At 42.8% G+C, this 24,974-nt stretch overlaps 1 protein-coding gene across 6 annotated transcripts in view; it reads left to right on the plus strand.

The window, feature by feature from the left end:
- Positions 1–3,210: 3,210 nt before the first annotated feature.
- The window catches only part of LOC139368365 (solute carrier family 41 member 1-like), a 28,745-nt gene continuing 6,981 nt past the window's right edge, over positions 3,211–24,974 (plus strand). For 2 of the 6 annotated variants that reach the window (XR_011626952.1, XM_071107142.1), the window contains exons 1-8: positions 3,211–3,428; positions 6,918–7,237; positions 11,817–11,924; positions 14,820–14,891; positions 15,208–15,352; positions 15,523–15,669; positions 22,903–23,047; positions 23,295–23,374. Coding sequence is in view for 5 of the 6 variants with exons in the window: in XM_071107142.1 (XP_070963243.1) it covers positions 6,944–7,237; positions 11,817–11,924; positions 14,820–14,891; positions 15,208–15,352; positions 15,523–15,669; positions 22,903–23,047; positions 23,295–23,374 (991 nt within the window). In the remaining variant the exon portion in view is untranslated. The other 4 variants (XM_071107145.1, XM_071107146.1, XM_071107144.1 and 1 more) reach the window with 4 other exon arrangements.

The raw sequence follows: 24,974 nt of genomic DNA on the forward strand, positions 1-24,974 counted from the left end.
CAAGGGAGGACAGATGCTCGCTGGCTTCCTTCCCTTGCATTCTCTACGGACGTGAACAATGTCACACTGTACTCATTTGGATCAGATAGAATCATATAGATGGCCTACACGTAGAGAGACAGAGGGGCACTGTTTCGCTCGCTCGGAAGCTTTCTCCTGTGAGATACATTCAGCCTCTTCTGAATTGAAGGAAAATTATGAAACACAGAGAGACGAAAGATAAATAATTTTATGTTATAATTTTTTTTTATTGGTACATTATTGGGGGGAGCCTGGCTTCTCTTGGCATTCATGAATACACGCCACTGATTACTAGTCCTCTATTAGCGGACCGATACAGCCGTCTGTAGCGCAGGCTAATGTTTCTTTTTTTTATTTGTAATTTTTTTTCACAAAAGTAGTGCACTTGGCCATTACTAGTCCTGTATTAACAGACTGTTATAGCAGTCTGTCGCGCAGGCAAATGTTTTTTTATTTCGATTTTTTTCACAAAAGTAATGCACTGGGCTAAGTAATGCACTTTACTAATCATGTGCACTACTTTTGTTAAAAAATAATAACAAATGAATAAATAAAACATTAGCCTGCGCTACAGATGGCTATATCGGTCCACTAATACAGGACTAGTAAAGGCCCAGTGCACTACTTTTGTAAAATATTTATATTTTCATATTTTTACTGTGTACTTGAGCTTGTGTCCTCAAAAGTGACTACACCTCTGCAATGTATAACTATTTTTTACCAGAAAGGTGATGTTCTGAGCCTTTATTGGAGTACGCAGCATTACTAGTTATTGTTTATGGCCCTCTCATGATAATTACTTTTGGGGATTATGTAGATTACATTTAGTTACATTTAAGAGGTTTTAATCCCCACTGATGTGTATAAAGGGAGTTTACTGGAGGTATACGCCATATACATTAATAAGGCTGATGGAACAGATCAGAATGTTTAGCTTAAAATGTTGATAAACTATATCTTCACATTTGAAGTGCAGCAATGTGCACTGTAGGCCTACGCATGAATGTTACAAAATGCATTTTGTGGGAAAACACTTTTCTAAAATGCGAACTGCACATGAAAGCAGTTTCATGGAAAGAGATGGAAATATCCATTAGAAATTTAGAAAGAGGTGAGATCTAAAGATGCAACAACTATCATGGGTGGCTAATATGACTACGATAATGCGTTTGCCTGCTAGACAATAAAAGTTGATTTGCAAACCAATAGAACAGGAGAGCACATATGTTTATAAAATATTTCCATCAACATTTCTATTTGTCGAATTTTGACATGCCTCATAACATGCCTCATAACATGAAGTAAAACATCCAGGTTTAAAACAATTAATTAAGGAAGTGGAAAAATATATGAGGATGCATAGAATGAAATTATTAAATGTTAGCTACAAACTAGCCTATACCTACCCGGAAGAATGATATCATGATTATTTGCATCAATCTAGTTGCCATTTCATTTGCAAACTATCTCGTAAGAAACACGGCTAACCAAAAAAAACAGTGCTAGGTGCCTGCTTGCTTGAATTAAAGGGTAACTAAACAACAAAAAAGAATGTCCAATAGAATGTCCAGATTTGGACATTGGAATTAGAATGTCCAATTTGGTTGTTTTTCTATTTAAAAAGTGTGCCTTTGAGAGAGACAACCTGAAAATGTTGAATTTCTGACTTAGTTGACAGCCTCATGTATTAGTACAGCTTGGGTTGGCCTGACTGAGAAAAACCAACATGGCATTTATCATTTTAGTTCATTCAGAGTACTTGTAACTGTTTCTCATAGGGCAGCTTTACTTCGCCAGGCAGGCCGTTTGGGATTGTTTGTTGTTGTTGCTATATTAGAGTATTGTCATGTTCGCTGGAATGAATATCGGACCAAGTATGTTGAGTTCCACATCATTTTAATGATAAAGTGAAACTTAACAAAGACAACAAAAAAAACACAATTAGAGACAAGGATAGCCAGCTGCCTCTAATTGGGAATCATACTAAAACACCAACATAGAAAAAACTAACTAGAACCCCACATAGAAAATATAAACTAGACTAAACCCCTAGTCACACCCTGACCTACTCTACCACAGAAAATAAAGGCTTTCTATGGTCAGGACGTGACAAGTATACCCACTTCTCCAGGCACCACTACAGCACTGGTTTCTTACCTTGATCCATTTCTGATTGGGTTGGTTCAGTGTGTGACATTTCAAAGTGTCTTAAATGTGATGTCACTATATGCCTCTGTGTAGTTGAGTTTCAACAGTCCTTACACTAAGCATATAGGTACAGTGCAGGCTACAGTGTTTGAAATCCCAAAGCTCAATAAAATATGAAAAGAGGGTTGGATATCACTCAACTTTAAAGGTCCAATGCAGCTGTTTTTATCTCAATATCAAATCATTTCTGGGTAACAATTAAGTACCTTACTATGATTGTTTCAATTATAATGGTCAGAAAGAAACAAGCTTCTTGGCAAAGATCAATTTATCAAGCAAGAATTTTGCTAGGACTGTCTGAGAATGGTCTGAGTTGGGAGGGGAAAACTGAAAACTAGCTGTTATTGGCAGAGAGGATTGGAAATCTCTTTCTTATTGGTCTAGCCGGTGTCATGGCTAAATTCTCAATCTGGCCTTCATAACATCATGGCCACCCAATCATCCCTAGCTTCCAATTGTCTCATTCATCTTCCCCCCTCCCTTTTAACTATTCCCCAGGTTGTTGCTGTAAATAAGAACGTTTTCTCAGTCAACTTATTGGTAAAATAAGGGTAAAATAAATCAATAAAATAAAATTAACATATCACCAGGCAGGCCATAGCTCCATCCCAACAAAACAGGTTAAAATTTCAGGTGGCCATTTCAAACTGCTCTTAACCTAAAAGGGGATTATCAGCATTTACACAATTTAACAGTATTATTCCAACCTCATAAGGCAAAAATATATATAAAATACAAGCAAATCTCATTTTGGACTGCACTAGGTCTTTAAAAAAAATTGTTGCCACTGACCATAGGAGCACTTGAGTAAATGACTTGGCACTGATGCTGGGTAAACTCAAAACAAATTCCTCTGATGTGGGTGCAACCATTGCCATTTGAATTTCTGTTCAGTCAAGTTGCTTACATACGTACTTGTAGTTTACACACAAACAAATGTAGTGATTTGAGTGTTTGAAAGTGCTTGCTGGCTGCTGCTGTCGCCATCCTCTAAGGCAGATGAGGTCAGGCAGGCGGGTGGTATCCTAATTTGCCAACCGGGCTGAAATTTAAGACGACCCCCTCTTTAAGCCACCAGTTCTGGAGCCCCCACTCCATAGATCAGTTATTCTTGGTGTCCACTGAACTTTGTGACCATATTTTTCTGGAGCACTATCTCGGCCTCATATGCTCTTCTTTAAGAGCTTCTGCAACAACAGGTAAGAACATTGAATATGACCGTTGCATAGGAGTGTTGTGTTTAGAATGACTGCATCAGGATCCACAGCATTGAAACAACAGGTCAGATAATGAGAAAATGTATAAACTTGCTCATGTAAATAACAAATGACAAAGTACATTCATTGGAATGTAATAGATTAATTATAGTTCTGATGTTACAAGTTATTGTTTTGCTTATTATTAAATGAAATTGAAGAATATAATAGAATATAGTATGTTCCTCAATTAATTCATCAGTCATCAATGATATAGCCTATCTTGTTTTTAATGGATACATATATAATGCCTTAGGCAACTGCTGTCGTCGTTGCTTCCAGAGCTACAATATGGATGGAATTTAATTTCATTTTGGATGGATGGAATTTAATTTCACTTTCCGTCACACCATCACACACCACTGTTCACTTTCTCTAATGGGCGGGGTTATGCATTACTCTACTCCACTACTCAATTCCGATCCAATCAGACTCTTTTGCTGGTGTAACCATTGGTTACCTATGCACAAGCATTATGGGATGTGCACGTCAGCTTCCTGTACAATGGTATTCCCTACAACTACACGTCAACATTTTCGCTAGGCTAAAGCTTCTTACTACTTTATGAATTTATTTTAACAAGCTTTCAGAGGTTTCGTCTTCATAATCGGGATTTGCTTTATCAAAGGGAAAATGAAGGCAAAGAGTCAGCGGGAATACCTGGACATAACGTCAGAGCAGTGGGGTAATCGGATTTGATTGCTACATAGCTGTCTGTTGAATCAGGGGTGTAAAGTAATCAATACTCCAAAATTTGCAACGAAAACACGCGTTTCTATTGGACAGCTTTAGTAAACAGGGCGGTACCTACCTAATTATGTCCAATAGAAACGCTAGTTTTCGTAGCAAAACAGAACGTTTTGCAACTGTTTAGGGTAATGCTTACACCCCAGGTGGTGACGTTGTTGACAGTATAATGAATGGTTCAAGGCAGGAGTAGTGGGTCATTGTCATGCATAAATCTATGGTTGTCATCAGCAAACCGTTTTTGTTTATGCATGCTATCAAACATAAATCACCTATCATTCGTTGGCAAGGTCTTGGCGTATTTTCTACTAAAGAGCCTCTACTACATTGTCAAAAAGGCAAGGGGTGTCCAGACTGGCTTTTATTTCAACGTCGTTTGGTTCAGATTTTGTCCGGTCTGGACTAGACAGTTTCACGGATCCACCAGCACCTGAATACCCGATAATTGCAACTAATGTCATGGGTCTGGGTCAGATCTGATATGATTGTCACGAGTCTGGGGTATGTGTAATTTGAATTGTGTTGTCCGGTAGGGCCCATACAGATCCGAACACGATTGCTGCAGTGGAGAGAAATTGTATAATTAATGCTGCTGCTCTTGTTTTTTACGAGAGTGGAGCGTGGCACGTGTAGCTAGTTGTTGGCCAATCACGAGTCATCAAAACGGCAGTAGGCTACATTCATAGAGCCTCTGTGTGTGTCAAAAATTAGGAGCGTGGTTGGGGAGTAACGGATTACATGTAATCGTTGGCAAGGTCTTGGCGTACTTTCTACTAAAGAGCCTCTACTACATTGTCAAATCCGTTACATGTAAAGGATTACAAAAACGGTAACTGTAGTCCGTTACAGGCACAAATATTGTAAGCAGATGAGATACTTTTGAAAAACTAGATGATTACTTCGAGGTTTAGTTTTAAATTCAGAAGGGATGTTTGCGAAAACAAATATTTGATACTTATGTTTTCTCAATGACATTCAAATCAGCATTGAAAAACGCAGCAAGTTTAAATGTATTCAACGTAAGCGAGTCTGACCATAAATCAGAGACCACTATGATGACACACCAAGTGAAAAATGCCTCTTGCAACAGCTGCATAGTGTGGATCCCAGCCTATGGAATAAAAGTGAAGCTTTTTTTTGCTCAAATTAATTCATGCTGATTTAAAAAATAAATCCATAAACCTAATGGACACATGCTCAAACTCGCACACTTTTGATATACTTAAAGAGTCTGAGTCTGGGGTATGTGTAATTTGAATTGTCTTGTCCGGTAGGGCCCATACAGATCCGAACACGATTGCTGCAGTGGAGAGAAATTGTATAATTAATGCTGCTGCTCTTGTTTTTTTACGAGAGTGGGGCGTGGCACGTATAGCTTGTTAATTTTTGGACTTATAATAGGCAGCATTGCAAAGAAAAAGCCATATCTCAGACTGGCCGGTAAAAAGAAAAGATTAAGATGGGCAAAAGAACACAGACACTGGACAGAGGAACTCTGCCTAGAAGGCCAGCATCCCTCCCACTCCTCTTTCTATTCTGGTTAGAGGCAGTTTGCGCTGTTCTGTGAAGGGAGTAGTACACAGCGTTGTACGAGATCTTCAGTTTCTTGGCAATTTCTCACATGGGATAGCCTTCATTTCTCAGAACAAGAATAGACTGACGAGTTTCAGAAGAATGTTATTTGTTTCTGGCCATTTTGAACCTGTAAACGAACCCACAAATGATGATGCTCCAGATACTCAACTAATCTAAAGAAGGACAGTTTTATTGCTTCTTTAATCAGACCAACAGTTTTCACCTGTGCTAACATAATTGCAAAATGGTTTTCTAATGATCAATTAGCCTTTTAAAATGATAAACTTGGATTAGATAACACAAGGTGCCATTGGAACACAGGAGTGATGGTTGCTGGTAATGGGCCTCTGTACGTCTATATTCCATTTTTTTTTTTTATCTGCTGTTTCCAGCTACAGTAGACATTTACAACATTAACATTGTCTACATATTTCTGATCAATTTGATGTTATTTTACTAGACAAAAAAAAATGCTTTTCTTTCAAAAACAAGGACATTTCTAAGTGACCCCAAATTTACGGTAGTGTAAGTGCATGTGGTAGATGGGAGCAATAATAAATATTTTGGTGCATTCTTCAGTTGGCTCGTCTTTCCTATATTAAGAGGCTTGAAAAAATAATATTGTGATATAATGCTTACTAATTATGTGCAATTGAAATTTGGCCATAAAAATCAATGACCGAAATTACATATTTTCATCTGTAAATTACGTATTTTGAACGTCCCGAAAATATGTTTTTTCAACATCCGAAATGGACATCTTTTCAATGTTCTAAAAATGCATATTTATTTATAGTCCGGAAAATACATATTTTTGATGTTCAGATAATATATATTCGACATCCAGAAAAGTCTTTATTTTCACCTTTCTTTCAGCCACTAAAATGCACATGACGTCAATGGCAGGAAAAGACGTCTAAAATAGGTATTTTCATCATGAGTTTGCTTACTGGGATGTTTCTGCAATGTTGCCATCGTGCTGGAGCATGCCAGTGCCAATGCAAGACATATTACAATTTGCCCTATGTCACTGTATCTAGCAAGCAGGTTTGGTGCATGATATGTAAGACTATTGATTACCTTTGTGTGGAACGTGTTATCTCTCTTCAGTGTAAGACATCACATCCACCACCACCATGCCAGAAGGGGAGGTACACCAGAGGAAGGGGAAGTCCAAGAAGTCCAAGTCAAAGGGCAAGGGGAAAGGCCAAGGTGGCAGTGCCAGCCCCAAGGCGGGAACCTTAGATGGGCAAGATGAGCTGCCATTATTGCCCCCCATCCAGCCCGTCAAGAAGGCTGTGGAGGAGAAGGTGGCCGTGGCCAAGGTGGAAGAAGAGTCGTCCATTTTCATCGGTCTCCAGGTGCTGTTTCCCTACCTGCTGGCTGGGATGGGGATGGTGATGGCTGGGATGGTGCTGGACAGTGTCCAGGTGAGTGCTCCATGTTGTCTTGAACCCCGATATCCAGCCTTCTCATGTTCGAGTGAATGCATCACATGACTATGAAGTATATACAGTAGGCAGTCACTTACGCTTACTCTGTTGGATGATCTATCAAGTAATAATGCCAACATATTGGTGTCTAATCTCATCAGTATTTGAGGACATAATTCATACTTCCAAAGGAATAAAAGTGTATTAACACTTCAATATTGATTCTTAAAACATAAATTACCTTAAAAAACATGCCACTCAGATTGGTTAAAACATGTCATTTGTTTTGCTATAATGCTTTCATCAGTCCAAAGTAGATCCAGCTCGAAATGTGTTTAACCCTTCAAGACCTTGCTAAATATGCATTAGGTTTTTGACTGTTTTTGACAGTGTTTGGATGACAACCAGCTGGTTACAGCTTTAGTTTCAAATCATTTTTCTAATTCCTTGATACCTTTGGGGAAATGCATTTTCAACAAATTTATTCAAAGGTTCAAGATGTCCACCCCAATTGTGTCATCTAGTTAGACTGGCAAAGCCGTCTGATCTCGCGAGCTTACATATATGTTCGCTAGCGAAACAGACAGTAAGCTTGCGAGATCAGGATGGTTTGTACGAGGCTACCATCTAGTGCCCTAAAGCTCCAAAGTGCTCAAAAGCGAATGACAGTCAGTGGCAGTGCAGTGAATAAAGAAGGAGTCAACATGGGCTAGGTGTTGTTTCGAAATAAATGGGATTCAGGGACAAAACATAATGTTAGTATGCAAGAAGTTGGCATACTTTAGGTTTATGTTATGCATTGTGTCCTTAAAGTTGGGCTGGGCAATATATCTGATATTCAGGGTGGTTGTGAATGTGATGCATATTTTATTAGATTGCAGCATTCCATGATTTCAACATTATTGGATTAGAAGAGTAAAGAGAAGTGTCAACAGGAGAGGGTTGGTATGCTGCTGAAGTATGGCTCATTGCATGTCTCTTTCGCTGAATCACTGCTCTGATGCTGCATGGCGCTGGCTTTGTCCTCTACTCTGCCCGTCGTCCCTGGCATTTGGCAGCCGGCTTACCCACCGGTGAGTAATCAGATGCTGGCTCTCGCTTCCTCTCTCTCCCTCTCTGTCTCACCTTCTCTTTCCGTCCCTCTGCATCGTGCATGTGGTTTAGGGGAAACACAGCGGTGAGATCAGCTCTACGTATACTGCTGACGGCAGAGAGGGAAGTGGTAGGATGCCCTAACATAAAGAGACAGTCACAGCATGCAGAGGGATAGACAGAGGCAGCCTGAGCAGAGGGGCATGAAAATAAGGACTGAGGGAGGATACGAGAGGGGCAGATACCAAGTGGTCTCATGAAATGGGGTGACACCCAGAGAGGAGCAAAGCCAGCCCACCAGTTAGAGTAAAGAGCAGGTCCCTGACATATGTTTCTGACAGGACTTGAACCTGTTACTACAACCGAAGCGGAAAGAGACTCTGTGTGCTAGAATAACGAGAGGAAAGTCGGAGGGGGGATAAACTGTGCGTTTAAGAGGGAGAGGGAGCATGGAGTGAGTGAGTCACGACACTAGAGAGAGAGAGGGAGGAATAGAGAGAGTGTGTCTCAGTCTGTAAACCGGTCATCCTCCTGAATGACTGTGGCGCAGACAGACAGCCCTCCCCCTGCAGATGCCTCCCTTGATGGTGAATGAGTCTCCAGGAACCTACTGCGTTGCCATTTTCTCAGAGGACACAGAGAACACTTCTCCTGTCAGATAGCCAGCAAAGGACCATCGAAAAGTCAAACAAATGGAACAGGAGCATCTAATAGGGCAGAAGGATCAACTGCACCTGCTGCCTCTTTCTCTTCTCTCTCAAGGACTGGGGATTGAGTGAAAGCCTCTTGGTATAGGTTAATTGTTTGTTTGTGAGGTAGTAAGATGGAGCCTGCAAGCTGTTGGTGTATCATATGATGGAGAGAGTGATCACTCTAGTGACATCTGGACCCCTCACCAGGACTGACGCATCAAAGGACTAGACTGTTGGGGTTTTCTGAGTTTGTTCCATTCACTCTCATTTCTTCTGGGGTAAAGGAGTATTCTAAGGTCAAGGACATGGCGAGGACAGAACAAGAACAACGCCTAACTTTAAGAGGACTTTAATCAAGTTCACCCACTTTTCAGGGTCCATTGTTACTACTTCATAGTCACCAGCTTTGTTGTAATGACCTTTCATGAATCACAGAAAGCAACATTGCAGTGAAGTCAAGCTCCCACCTGTGAGGTAAGCGGCAGAGACACTAGCTTGTGGTGCCTACTGGCGAAAGAACCAAGTACTTGTCTGTGGATCTCAGGCTGTCACTGTCCACCCCCCCGGCCCTTTATCCCTACCAGTCAAGTGTTTGAGTAATGGGGTAAGTGTGTACAATCATGGTGGTGACTCGGCTGGAACTGGAGCTGTGCTACCAGGGGAAGAAGTTGCGTGGCTTCACCTGTAAGCTGACCCGCTCTGCCCATGGCTTCCTGCCTGAGAGCTCCTGGCAGATCGCAGCCCAGGTGCTGCTGCCATACCTGGTGGCTGGACTGGGAATGGTCTCCGCTGGCATCATCATGGATATTGTTCAAGTATGGATCTATGTGATGGGCTTCCTATCTCCTCCTACTTGTGTGTTTGTGTGTGTGTGTGTGTGTGTGTGTGTGTGTGTGTGTGTGTGTGTGTGTGTGTGTGTGTGTGTGTGTGTGTGTGTGTGTGTGTGTGTGTGTGTGTGTGTGTGTGTGTGTGTGTGTGTGTGTGTGTGTGTGTGTGTTACCTATTATAGTCCTATTTTTATGTAGTTTGATAGGAATCAAAATGGTCAGATCATTAAAGGCCAGCAGGACATCTGGGAGAATTGTTTTGAGAATGGTTTCCCTCCTGTTGTAACCCCTCTGGGAAATAGCAATTTTAGTCACTGGAAAGATGGACAATGACTTATGATTTGCTTATCAGTTTTTCATGATAATCCAAACTGGGTTTCTGTTTATATCCTCTCTCTATTTTGGATATCAGTTTTGAACTCTTTCTCCACCTTCCATTGCCATACAAATCAGATTTGGAGGTGGGAAAGGTTGGTCTGGGGAGGCTTTCATTGTATAGAGAGAGAGAGAGAGAGAGGGCGGTAGGCTGACAAAATCAAATCAAATCAATTTATATAGCCCTTCGTACATCAGCTGATATTTTAGTTTTTATTTAACCTTTATTTAACTAGGCAAGTCAGTTAAGAACAAATTCTTATTTTCAGTGACGGCCTAGGAACAGTGGGTTAACTGCCTGTTCAGGGGCAGAACGACAGATTTGTACCTTGTCAGCTGGGGGGGTTTGAACTTGCAACCTTCCGGTTACTAGTCCAACGCTCTAACCACTAGGCTACCCTGCCGCCCCATATCTCAAAGTGCTGTACAGAAACCCAGCCTAAAACCCCAAACAGCAAGCAATGCAGGTGTAGAAGCACGGCGGCTAGGAAAAACTCCCTAGAAAGGCCAAAACCTAGGAAGAAACCTAGAGAGGAACCAGCCTATGTGGGGTGGCCAGTCCTCTTCTGGCTGTGCCGGGTGGAGATTATAACAGAACATGGCCAAGATGTTCAAATGTTCATAAATTACCAGCATGGTCAAATAATAATAAGGCAGAACAGTTGAAACTGGAGCAGCAACACGGCCAGGTGGACTGGGGACAGCAAGCAGTCATCATGTCAGGTAGTCCTGAGGCATGGTCCTAGGGTTCAGGTCCTCCGAGAGAGAGCGAGAAAGAGAGAATTAGAGAGAGCACACTTAAATTCCCACAGGACACCGAATAGGACAGGAGAAGTACTCCAGATATAACAAACTGACCCTAGCCCCCCGACACATAAACTACTGCAGCATAAATACTGGAGGCTGAGACAGGAGGGGTCAGGAGACACTGTGGCCCCATCCGAGGACACCCCCGGACAGGGCCAAACAGGAAGGATATAACCCCACCCACTTTTCCAAAGCACAGCCCCCACACCCTATTCCCTTTGTAGTGCATTATATAAGGACTAGGGTGCCAATTTGGCCACAGAGTCGGAGCTCTGAGCTGGAGCAAGGGCTCTGGACCGCCGACCAGTGGAGGCAAAATGAAATGGGACGCTTCACCAAGATATGTGACAGCCTTTAGTCAACATTTGAGAAGAACTTGAGAGCGGCGTTTAAAAATAACCTACCCCACCCCCATCCTGGCAACGCTGACTTATCTGTTTATTTATACATGCCTCTATTTTTAGATCTTCAGTAGGGGGTTTGTAGACACGTTGTCAAGAGGAACTCTTAGACACTCAATTAAGCTATTTTAATTTTCTGTCTGACAAAGTCTATCTGACAAAATAGTTGCCAATATATCACTGAGATTAAACTCAAGTAAAATTTGAGATTAATATTTAATTTTGAAGATCACAGTTTACAATTGAAAGAAGGGCTGCTGGTGTTGGATGATTTTTGTTTTTGCGTTGGGGTGATGGTTGTATTTAAGGACAATATAAGTGTTTATCCCTGTTGTGGTCTGGCTGAAAGGATACAGTTGATGATGATTTCTGTGTGTTTCAGCACTGGGAGGTGTTTAAGGTCATCACAGAGATTTTCATCCTGGTTCCAGCTCTGGTGGGACTGAAGGGCAACTTGGAGATGACCCTGGCTGCTCGCCTCTCCACTGCAGTGAGTCCACATTTAAACATTTTTTATTTTTTTCACCTTTATTTAGCCAGGTAGGCAAGTTGAGAACAAGTTCACATTTACAACTGCGACCTGGCCAAGAATAAAGCAAAGCAGTTCGACACATACAACAACACAGAGTTACACATGGAATAAACAAAACATACAGTCAATAATACAGTTGAAGAAAATCTATATACAGTGTGTGCAAATGAGGTAAGAAAAGGGAGGTAAGGCAATAAATAGGCCATGGTGGTGAAGTAATTACAATATACCAATTAGACACTAGAGTGATTGATGAGCAGAAGATGTATGTGCAAGTAGAAATACAGGGGTGCAAAGGAGCAAAATAAATAAATACAGTATTTTTTATTTTATTTCACCTTTATTTAACCAGGTAGGTTAGTTGAGAACAAGTTCTCATTTGCAACTGCGACCTGGCCAAGATAAAGCAAAGCAGTGTGACACAGACAACAACACAGAGTTACACGTGGAATAAACAGTCAATAATAGAGTAGAAAAAAAAGAAAAAAGTCTATATACAGTGAGTGCAATTTTATTTTTTACCTTTATTTAACTAGGCAAGTCAGTTAAGAACAAATTCTTATTTTCAATGACGGCCTAGGAACAGTGGGTTAACTGCCTGTTCAGGGGCAGAACGACAGATTTGTACCTTGTCAGCTCAGGGGGTTTGAACTTGCAACCTTCCGGTTACTAGTCCAACTCTCTAACCACTTACCCTGCCGAGGTAAGATAAGGGAGTTAAGGCAATAAATAGGCCATGGTGGCGAAGTAATTACAATATAATATATACATCAGCTATTAAATTAAACTGAGATAGAAAGATGGGCTGTTTACAGATGGGCTATGTACAGGTGCAGTGATCTGTGAGCTGCTCTGACAGCTGGTGCTTAAAGCTAGTGATGAGACAAGGACACCCCTACCGACCAAGCCCTCCCTAACCCGGGCGACGCTAGGCCAATTGTGCGTCGCCCCACGGACCTCCCGGTCGCGGCCGGTTACGACAGAGCCTGGGCGCGAACCCAGGACTCTGATGGCACAGCTGGCGCTGCAGTACAGCGCCCTTAACCACTGCGCCATCCGGGAGGCCCTGAGTGAAGGATGCTTTTTTGGATTGGAGATGCTTAATGTGAGTCTGGAAGGAGAGTTTACAGTCTAACGAGACACCTAGGTATTTGTAGTTGTCCACATATTCTAAGTCAGAACCGTCCAGAGTAGTGATGCTGGGCGGGCGGGCAGGTGTGGGCAGCGATTGGTTGAAGAGCATGCATTTGGTTTTACTTGCATTTAAGAGCAGTTGGAGGCCACGGAAGGAGAGTTGTATGGCATTGAAGCTCATCTGGAGGTTAGTTAACACAATGTCCAAAGAAGGGCCAGATGTATACAGAATGGTGTCACCTGCGTAGAGGTGGATCAGAGAATCACCAGCAGCAAGAGCGACATCATTGATGTATACAGAGAGAGAGAGTTGGCCCGGGAATTGAACCCTTTGGCACCCCCATAGAGACTGCCAGAGGTCCGGACAACAGGCCCTCCGATTTGACAGACTGAACTCTGTCAGAGAAGTAGTTGGTGAACCAAGCGAGGCAGTCATTTGAGAAACCAAGGCTGTTTAGTCTGCCGATAAGAATGTGGTGATTGACAGAGTCGAAAGCCTTGGCCAGGTCGATGAACACGGCTGCACAGTAATGTCTCTTATCGATGGCAGTTATGATATCGTTTAGGACCTTGAGCGTGGCTGAGGTGCACCCATGACCAGCTCTGAAACTAGATTGCATAGCGGAGAAGGTACAGTGGGATTCGAAATGGTCGGTAATCTGTCCAATCTTTGGGAATCTCAGACGATACAAAAGAGATGTTGAACAGGCTAGTAATAGGGGTTGCAACAATTTTGGCAGATCATTTTAGAAAGAGAGGGTCCAGATTGTCTAGCCCGGCTGATTTGTAGGGGTCCAGATTTTGCAGCTCTTTCAGAACATCAGCTATCTGGATTTGGGTGAAGGAGAAATGGTGGGGGCTTGGGCGGGTTGCTGTGGAGGGTGCCGGGCAGTTGACCGGGATAGGGGTAGCCAGGTGGAAATCATGGCCAGCCGTAGAGAAATGCTTATTGAAATTCTCAATTATAGTGGATTTATCGGTATTGACAGTGTTTCCTAGCCTCAGTGCAGAGGGCAGCTGGGAGGAGGTGCTCTTATTCTCCATGGACTTTACAGTGTCCCAGAACTTTTTAGAGTTTGTACTACAGGATGCAAATTTCTGTTTGAAAAAGCTAGCCTTTGCTTTCCTAACTTCCCTGAAAAGTTGCATATCACAGGGGCTATTCGATGCTAATGCAGAACGCCACAGGATGTTTTTGTGCTGGTCAAGGGCAAACAGGTCTGGAGTGAACCATGGGCTATATCTATTCCTGGTTGTAATTTGAATGGAGCATGCTTATTTAAGATGGTGAGGAAGGCACTTTTAAAGAATAAACAGGCATCCTCTACTGACGGGATGAGGTCAACATCTTCAGCATCCTAATATAAATATAACAATATACAGTATACCATTTAGAATATGCTTTAATCCTAATAGTCATACTTGCATACATTTTATGTACGGAATCGAACCCACTATCCTGGCGTTCAAAGCACCATGCTCTACCGGCTACTGAGCTACATAGGACCGCATACTATTGTATATAGTACGTAGTATTAGCCCAAGTAGGACGGCAAAGTGGCCTGGTCTCTCAATGCTCTCTTGCTAACTCCTAGGGGCTAGTGTCAAAGTGTAAATAAATACACATTTCCCCACACATAATCAAATGCAACGCTCTTGTTGAAAAGCCAAAGTTTGATGTTGGTGTATGCTGTACTAATGATGAGCTCTCTTGTTTAGGCTAACACTGGACAGATGGATGACCCCAAGCATCAGTGGACGATGGTGTGCAGCAACCTGGCTCTCATTCAGGTAATCTCCAATTGATTTATTGGGAGACAGGCAGACAGGAAGATGAACATAAGTCTTCCACGGCACTACTTGGCCTTTTATATCCAAATCTGAAAGACAACCTTGGGCTACAGTTACAGTGCCTAACTTGACCTCGAGGATCAACAGGCTCACCATAAAAACAGCTGTGTTAGACTCGTCCAAGGTTAGGAAGAGGTCAAGATAGCTCTTGGTCACACATTATCCAAGGCATAATAATGAAGGTAGCCTAAGCCCATAAGGTATATTAGATGTGATGGATGGACCCAGGGGATATGAAGATCGATTCTCTCCACAGGTTCAGGCCACGGTGGTGGGCTTCCTGGCTGCCGTGGCAGCCATATTACTGGGGGCCATGTCTAGAGGTGGGGTGGAGCTGGACCAAGCTGCTGTGCTCTGTGCCAGCAGCATCATCACTGCATTCGTGGCAGCACTGTCTCTAGGTGCGTTCACCCTCAGGGTGTCTTTATTAGATTGAGATTCCAAATGTCTTGACCGTAGTATCTGTTAATGGTTGTGCTCACAGTCACCCCCTCTCTCACTTCTCCATCCCTCGCTCTACCTCCCTTCCCTCTCTCCTTCCCTCCGTCCCTCTCTCTCCCTCCCTCCATAGGTCTGGTAATGATTGGGGTGATCATTGGCGCCAGGAAAGTGGGCATCAACCCAGACAATGTGGCCACACCCATCGCTGCCAGTCTGGGAGATCTAATCACACTGTCCCTGCTGGCTGGAGTCAGTACTATACTCTACCAGTACCGAGGTATGGCTTTATAATAATGGATGAACGGTTTAATTAAACTTTTAATTAGAAATCAGTCATTAGGGCCTCCCAAGTGGTGCAGCGGTCTAAGGTACTGCATCGCAGTGTTGCGGCGTCACTACAGCCTGGGGATTGATCCCAGGTACAATTGGCCCAGCGTCGTCCGGGTTAGGGGAGGGTTTGGCCAGGGGGGGACTTTACTTGGCTCGTCACACTCTAGTGACTACTTGTGGTGGGCCGGGTGCCTGCAGGCTGACTTAGGTCGTCAGTTGAACAGTGTTTCCGCCAACACTGGTGCAGCTGGCTTCAGGGTTAAGCGAGTGGGTGTTAAGAAGCTCGGTTTGGCGGGTCATGTTTCAGAGGGCGCATGACTCGACCTTCGCCTCTCCCGAGCCCGTTGGGTAGTTGCAGCGATGAAAGAAGATTGTAATCACAAAATGGGGGTAAAAATTACAAAAACAATACACTAAAAAAAGATGGCAGTAATTAAACAATTCATAGAGTCAGTAGAGTGCATGTATCTGGGTAAATAACTATTTAATCAAATTAAGACCTCCACATTGTGGTAGTATTATTCAGAACCGGCAGAGGTCAGAAGTTACACTGAACAAACATATAAATGTAAAATGTTAAGTGTTGGTTCCATGTTTCATAAGCTAAAATAAAAGATCCCAGACATTTTTTCATATGCTCAAAAATATTATTTCTCTGAAATGTTATGCATATTTGTTTATATCCCTGTTAGTGAGCATTTCTCCTTTGCCTAGATAATCCATCCCCCTGACAGGTGTGGCATATCAAGAAGCTGATTAAACAGCATGATCATTACACAGGCGCACCTTGTGCTGGGGACAATAGGACAGTTTTGTCACACAACACAATGCCACAGATGTCTCAAGTTTTGAGGGAGCGTGCAATTGGCATGCTGAGTGCGGGAATGTCCACCAGAGCAGTTTGTAGTTGTATTTGTATTTATTATGGATCTGCCAAGGCAGCAGCTACTCTTCCTGGAGTCGAGCAAAAATGAAGGCAGCAATATACATTATATTAAAATTTTTAAACATTAAAATACATTTTTACAACAGATTTCACAATACATTAAGTGTGTGCCCTCCGGCCACAAGTCAATACTAGAACTCACAATCCAGATGTACGTGTGTGTATATTGTGCATGTTATGTGTGTTTTTGTATGTGTGTGTTTGTACCTGTGTGTGACTCTTCATAGTCCTCGCTGTTCCATTTATCTGTTATTTAAATCAGATTTTACCACTTGCTTGAGTTACTTGATGTAGAATAGAGTTCCATGTATCCATGGCTCTATGTAGTACTATGCGCCTGTTCTGGACTTGGGGACTGTAAAGAGACCTCTGGTGGCATGTCTTGTGGCGTATGCATGGGTGTCCGAGCTGTGTGCTAGTAGTTTAAACAGACAGCTCGGTGCATTCAACATGTCAATACTTCTTACAAAAACAAGTAGTGATGAAGTCAATCTCTCATCTACTTTGAGCCATGCAAGGTTGACATGCATATTATAGGGCCTGTAGGAAAACTAGGGCCTGTAGGACTTGCCTTGTTGATATTGTTTGTTGTTAAGAAGGCAGAGCAGCACTTTATTATGGACAGACCTCTCCTATTTTTAGCTACTGTTGCATCAATATGTTTTGACCATAACAGTTTACAATCCAGCGTTACTCAAAGCAGTTTAGTCTCCTCAATTTGCTCAATTTCCACATTATTCATTACAATATTTAGTTGAGGTTTAGAGTTTAGTGAATGATTTGTCCCAAATACAATGCTAGGACTAACTGATTTCTTGCCACCCATTCTGAAACTGACTGTTACTCTTTGTGAAGTGTTGCAGTGATTTCACTCACTGTAGTAGCTGACATGTATAGTGTTGAGTCATCCGCATACATAGACACACAGGCTTTATTCAGACCCAGTGGCGGGGCATTGGTAAATATTGAAAAAAGTAAGGGGCCTAGACAGCTTCCCTGTGGAATGCCTGATTTTACCACAGTTATGTTGGAGAGGCTACCATAACAGAACACTGAGGGTGTTCTTTAAGACAGGTAACTCTTTATCCACATTATAGCGAGGGGTGTAAAGCCATAACACATGTTTTTCCACCAGCAGACTATGATCAATAACGTCAAAAGCCGCACTGAACTCTAACAAAACAGCTCCCACAATATTTTTATCACCAATTTCTCTCAGCCAATCCTCAGTCATTTGTCAAGTGCTGTGCTTGTTGAATGTCCTTCCCTACAAGAGTGCTGAAAGTCTATATTTTGTTTGTTTACAGTGAAATAGCATTGTATCTGGTCAAACAAAATGTTTTCCAAAAGTTTACTATGGGTTGGTAACAGGCTGATTGGTCGGCTATTTGAGCCAGTAAAGGGTGCTTTACTATTCTTGGGTAGCGGAATTACTTTTGTTTCCTCCAGGCCTGAGGGCACACACTTTTTTTGTAAACTTAGATTGAAGAGATGGCAAATAGGAGTGGAAATATCATCCTCAGTAATTTTCCATCCAAGTTGTCAGACCCAAGTGGCTTGTCATTGTTGGTTGACAACAATATTTTTTTCACCTCTTCCACACTTACTTTATGGAATTTAAAATTACAGTGCTTGTCTTTCATAATTTGGTCAGTTATACTTGGATGCGTAGGTTCGGCGTTTGTTGCTGCATGCCTAAATTTGCTAGTCTTGCCAATGAAACATGTTTTGAAGTTGTTGGCAGTATCAGAGGGTTTTGTGATGAATGAGCCATCTGATTCATTGAATGAGTTTGCCTTTTTGCCCAACATTTTATTTAATTAAGGTGCTCCAAAGCTTTTTACTATAATCCTTTATATATCTTTGTTTCATTAGTATAGTTTCCGCTTCTTTTTTGTTTCTGTTTAGTGACATGATTTCTCAATTTGAGGTAGATTTGCCAATCGGTTATGCAGCCAGACTTATTTGCCATTCCTTTTGCCTCATCCCACTCAACCATAACATTTTTTAATTCCTCATGAATCCATGGGGATTTAACAGTTTTGACAGTTATTTTCTTAATGGGTGCATGCTTATTAGTAACTGGAGTAAGCAATTTCATAAATGTGTCATTTGAAGGGTCTGAAAGCTCCTCATTACACACACAGACCAGCAAATATTCTTTACATCAATTTAGGAATCACTACAAAAACTAATTGTAGGAACTCTTATACACAATATTAGGTCCAGAATTTGTAACTTTGAATTTCCTAGATATGTCTACCATAATTGTGATAACTCTATCCAATGGATGTGGCTACTGCTTTACAGGAGAGTTCTGTAGCATTAGCAAATATGTGATCAATACATGTGGATTTAATTCCTGTGCTGTTTGTAAATACCCTGTTAGCTTGATTGATAACCTGAACCAGGTTACAGTTACAGGTTACAGTTTGAAGCTTTTTCTTGAGTGGGCAGCTTGATGAAAGCCAGTCAATATTTAGGTCACCCAGAAAATATACCTCTCTGTTGACATCACACACATTATCAAGCATTTCACACATATTATCCAGATTCTGACTTTTAGCACTTGGTGGTATATAGCAGCTTCCTACATTTTAATTTGTTTTGTTCCCCCATCAATCTACACCCCATAATGACAAAGCAAAAACAGTTTTTTGTAAATTGTTGTGCATTTTATAATTAACTGAAATATCACATTTACATAAGTATTTAGACCCTTTTTCTCAGTACTTTGTTGAAGCACCTTTGGCAGTGATTACAGCCTCGAGTCTTCTTTGGTATGATGCTAGAAACTTGACACACCTGTATTTGGAAATTTCTCACATTCTTCTCTGCAGATCCTCTCAAGCTCAGTCAGGTTTGATGGGGAGCATTGATGCACAGCTATTTTCAGGTCTCTCCAGAGATTTTCGATTGGGTTCAAGTCCAGACTCTGGCTGGGCCACTCAAGGACATTCAGAGACTTGTCCCGAAGCAACACCTGCATTGTCTTGGCAGTGTGCTTAGGGTCCTATTGGAAGGTGAATCTTCATCCCAGTCTGAGGTCCTGAGTGCTCTGGAGCAGATTTTCATCAAGGATCTCTCTGTACTTTGCTCCGATCATCTTTCCCTCGATCCTGACTAGTCTCCCAGTCCCTGCTGCTGAAAAACACCCCAACAGCATGATTCTGCCACCACCATGCTTCACCGTAGGGATGGTGCCAGGTTTCCTCCAGACATGACGCTTGGCATTCAGGCCAAAGAGTTCAATCTTCGTTTCATCAGACCAGAGAATCTTGTTTCTCATGGTCAGAGTCCTTTAGGTGCCTTTTGGCAAACTCCCAGTGGGCTGTCATGTGCCTTTTACTGAGGAGTGGCTTCCGTCTGGCCACGCTTTTACTGAGGAGTGGCTTCCGTCTGGCCACGCTTTTACTGAGGAGTGGCTTCCGTCTGGCCACGCTTTTACTGAGGAGTGGCTTCCGTCTGGCCACTCTACCATAGGCCTGATTGGTGGAGTGCTGCAGAGATCGTTGTCCTTCTGGAAGGTTCTCCCATCTCCACAGAGGAACTCTGGAGCTCTCCTGAGTGGCTTCCGTCTGGCCACGCTTTTACTGAGGAGTGGCTTCCGTCTGGCCACGCTTTTACTGAGGAGTGGCTTCCGTCTGGCCACGCTTTTACTGAGGAGTGGCTTCCGTCTGGCCACGCTTTTACTGAGGAGTGGCTTCCATCTGGCCAAGCTTTTACTGAGGAGTGGCGTCCGTCTGGCCACGCTTTTACTGAGGAGTGGCGTCCGTCTGGCCACGCTTTTACTGAGGAGTGGCGTCCGTCTGGCCACGCTTTTACTGAGGAGTGGCTTCCATCTGGCCACTCTACCATAGGCCTGATTGGTGGAGTGCTGCAGAGATTGTTGTCCTTCTGGAAGGTTCTCCCATCTCCACAGAGGAGCTCTGCCAGAGTGGCTATCGGGTTCTTGGCCACCTCACTGACCAAGGCCCTTCTCCCCCGATTACTCAGTTTGGCCGGGCAGCTAGCTCTAGGAAGAGTTGCTGATTCCAAACTTCTTCCATTTAAGAATGATGGAGGCCACTGTGTTCTTGGGGACCTTGAATGCTGCAGACATTTTTGGTACCCTTCCCCAGATCTGTGCGTCGACACAATCCTGTCTCTGAGCTCTACGGACAATTCCTTCAACCTCATGGTTTTGGCTTTGCTCTGACATGCAACTGTGGGACCTTTCCAAATCATGTCCAATCAGCTGAGCTCAATTTTGAGTCTCATAGCAAAGGGTCTGAATTCTTATCTAAATAAGATATTTATATTTTTAATAATCTTACCAAACTTGCTGAAAACCTGTCTTTTGCTTTGTCATTATGGGGGTATTGTGTGTAGTTTGAGAATTTGTATTTCTTTAATCCATTTTAGAACAAGGCTGTAACGTAATAATGTGGAAAAGGGGAAGGGGTCTGAATATTTTCCGGATACACTGTAAATTAGGTTACTTACATTATGACTTCCAACGCTCCTGGGACAATTTACATTTACTGCAGCACTATGACAACTCAGCGACACAATGGTAGGGATTATCTGAGCAGGGCTTGTGTCATTGATAAGTAATTGTCTCAACGCAGCCTTGAAATGCGTGGACAAGATGATTTGGATGGACATCGTCATTCGTGTAGAGCATCTTTTGTTTCAAAGAAGGTGTCAAAGTTATAGATAAAAGTTATGCCAACAGAGCTACAGTAATGTTTTAGCCAGATATGTAATGCCAGTAGCCTGCTGAATCGCTCACAGCTGCGGCCCAACGATGGTACTGGGCCTGAAATAATTGTCTGCTTTCAGAGCTAGGATCAGTTCTTTAACGCTCCTATGAGGAGGGGGGGGGGGTTCTGAAGATCTGAAACCAAGTTAGAAGCCACCGATAAGGGAGCCAGAGACTTGAATGTTAAGTTCTCTACCAAAAGCCGCCTTCAACGTAGTTTTAGAGAATTTGGCAGTACGTCCAACCTGCCTCGAAACCGCAGACCACGTGTAACCACGCCAGCCCAGGACCTCCACATCTGGCTTCTGCACCTGCAGGATCATCTGAGATCAGCCACCCAAACAGCTGATGAGGGTGGGTTTGCACAACCAAAGAATTTCTGCAACAAACTGTCAGAAACCGTCTCAGGGAAGCTCATCTGCGTGCTCGTCGTACTCACCAGGGTCTTGACCTGATTGCAGTTCGGCATTGTGAATTACTTCAGTGGGCAAATGCTCACCTTCGATGGCCACTGGCACGCTGGAGAAGTGTGCTCTTCACATATGAATCCCGGTTTCAGCTGTACTGGGCAGATGACAGACAGCATGTAGGGCGTGGCGTGGGCGAGCGATTTGCTGATGTCAACGTTGGGAACAGAGTGCCCCATGGTGGGGTTATGGTATGGGCAGACATTTGCTACGATGGCAATTTGAGTGCACAGAGATAACGTGATGAGATACTGAGGCCCATTTTTGTGCCATTCATCCACTGCCATCATCTCATGTTTCAGCATTATAATGTCGCAAGGATCTGTACACAATTCCTGGTGAAATTCCTGGTGAAAGCTGAAAATGTCCCAGTTCTTCCATGGCCAGTCATGTCACCCATTGAGCATGTTTGGGATGCTCTGAATCGATGTGTACGACTGCATGTTCCAGTTACAGCCAATAAGCAACTTTGCACAGCCATTGAAGAAGAGTGGGACAACATTCCACAGGCCACAATCAACAGGCTGATCAACTCTATTCAAAGGAGATGTGTGGCGCTGCATGAGGCGAATGGAGGTCACACCAGATACGGACTGGTTTTCTGATCCACGACCTTACTTTTTTCTAAAAAGTATCTGTGACCAACAGATGCATATCTGTATTCACAGTCATGTGAAATCCATAGATTGGGGTCTAGTGAATTTATTTTAATTCACTGATTTCCTTATATGAACTGTAACTCAGTAAAATTGTTTAAATTGTACCTTGTTGCATTAATTCCTTTGTTCAGTGTAAGTTCCCACTCATCTCTTGCCTGTGGTCTGCACGAACTATACAGTTAGCTACTTTTACAAAGCCCAATTTAAACATGTAAAAGTAAAATAGCTTTAATGTTTAAATATCAGAACATTTCTAACAATTTTGGAGGTGCTCTTATGTCAGATGAATTGTGTTCTATTTGTGTGGGAGAGTGGTAACAGTGCATTGTGGACACTATTCTAACGTGTTTTCTCTGTTGTGTAGACGTCTGGTACCTGTCTCCCCTGTTGTGTGTGTTCTTCCTGGCTCTGATCCCTCTGTGGGTGGTGGTGGCCCGGAAGAGCCCTCAAATCAAGGAGGTCCTCGTCTCTGGCTGGCAGCCTGTCCTCGTAGCCATGTCTATCAGCAGGTAAGACACACATGACACCTTATCATTCGTATCATAACCTTATCATATGGTCCTGTATGACTCCGTTTATAGAGCTTGCAATGCCAAGATAGTGGGTTTGAATCCCGGGGCCACCCATACGTAAAACACTGTATGTCGCTTTGGATAAAAGTGTCTGATAAATGGCATATATTATTTTTATTATATATTATTATATATGTATCTGATCAGTAGATGTTTGAATGTTTTTCATTGTGACCTTTTTCAGTTTTGGGGGACTCATATTGGACAAGACTGTTAGCGACCCTAACTTTGAGGGGATGGCCGTCTTTACACCCGTCATAAATGGTGAGTGGACTCATCTTGGTTAAATGAAACTAGAAAGTGGTCTCTGAACACATTATACAAGGATGGAAAGGGGAGAGTTGAGTTATTAACGACCATGGGACATTCATGTGCCTGGCTCAGTCAGTTAACTGTCTATAAATGACACATGCTAGGAAATCCTTTCAAATGAGAGTGTTTAAGAGCACACGGTCAGATGTTCTTACCCACAAATGGCAGTGTCCCAGGCTGATATTGGCTGCCTGACGCTGAGCATTGGATAGCCTTTGGACCTCAGTTAAATATTGCTCACAGTGGTTAGAATTTCCCTCTCCTGGTACTATGACTATTACCCGGCACTTTACCAATGTCTCGTCAAGTCTGAGATACACATCTGTATTGGTGTTTGATATAGGATATGACAAAAACAGTATTTTGGTAGATGTTACCATAGAATCACATCACACACCACAAACATGCCTGTACGCACACAAACACACATCTACTGTTTGTTTGCTGTTGCATTTGTGCTGTTAACAGTAGCCACTGTCCACACAGGATTGCCAGGCCGTCATTGTAAATAATAATTTGTTCTTAATTGACTTGCCTGGTTAAATAAAGGTAATATTTTTTACATCAAAATAAGTAAGACAAATGTATCAATAGCAATTTGTTTCTCCACTTGGTGGCAACAGTGGCAAGACCTCAAGCAGGAAGAGGGCTGCACCTTTGGATCCAGACAGACAACTTTGGGATGAAAAGGGTTTTTGTCCCGCAGATTATTTGCAAACCGTCGTCTTTCTGCATCGTATGCACGTGCCTACCTATTGTAGGCATATTACAAGCACTTATGTGTTCTTTCAAGACCCTTCACACTTCACCCGTGTGTTCTGATGGCCTCACAGCCACTATCCCACTTCTGACACCAGTGTAGCAAATATAGGGGCAGGAAGCAAACCCTGGTCTCTGGCATGAAAGGCAAACATCCTACCAATAGGGTTAAACCTCTTGGTGGAAATTGTAACGTGGATCATGTATCAAAGATTGCTACAATATGTGTGGTCTCAATAAAATAGAGAAGACTGCCTATGCATGGGCGGAGAAAAGTGTGGCAGTTACACTGCATGACCAAAGTATGTGGACACCTGCTCGTCGAACATCTCAAAATCATGGGCATTAATATGAAGTTGGTCCCCCTTTGCTGCTATAACAGCCTCCACTCTTCTGGGAAGGCTTTCCACTAGATGTTTGATCATTGCTGCGGGGACTTGCTTCCATTCAGCCACGAGCATTAGTGAGGTCGCAGCACTGATGTTGGGCGATTAGGCCTGGCTTGCAGTCGGCATTCCAATTCATCCCAAAGGTTGAGGTAAGGCCTCTGTGCAGGCCAGTCAAGTTCTTCCACACTGATCTCGACAAACCATTTCTGTATGGACCTGTACACAGGGACATTGTCTGAGGCAAGGAAGGGCCTTTCCCAAACTGTTGTCACAAAGTTGGAAGCACAGAATGTCATTGTATGCTGTACAAACTTTACAGTTGGCACTATGCATTGGGGCAGGTAGTGTTATCCTGCCATCTGCGAAACCAAGATTTGTCTATCCAGAGAAGGCGTTTCCACTGC

Source organism: Oncorhynchus clarkii, chromosome 16, assembly GCF_045791955.1.
Source record: "Oncorhynchus clarkii lewisi isolate Uvic-CL-2024 chromosome 16, UVic_Ocla_1.0, whole genome shotgun sequence".
In the NCBI taxonomy this organism is placed as follows: domain Eukaryota; kingdom Metazoa; phylum Chordata; class Actinopteri; order Salmoniformes; family Salmonidae; genus Oncorhynchus; species Oncorhynchus clarkii.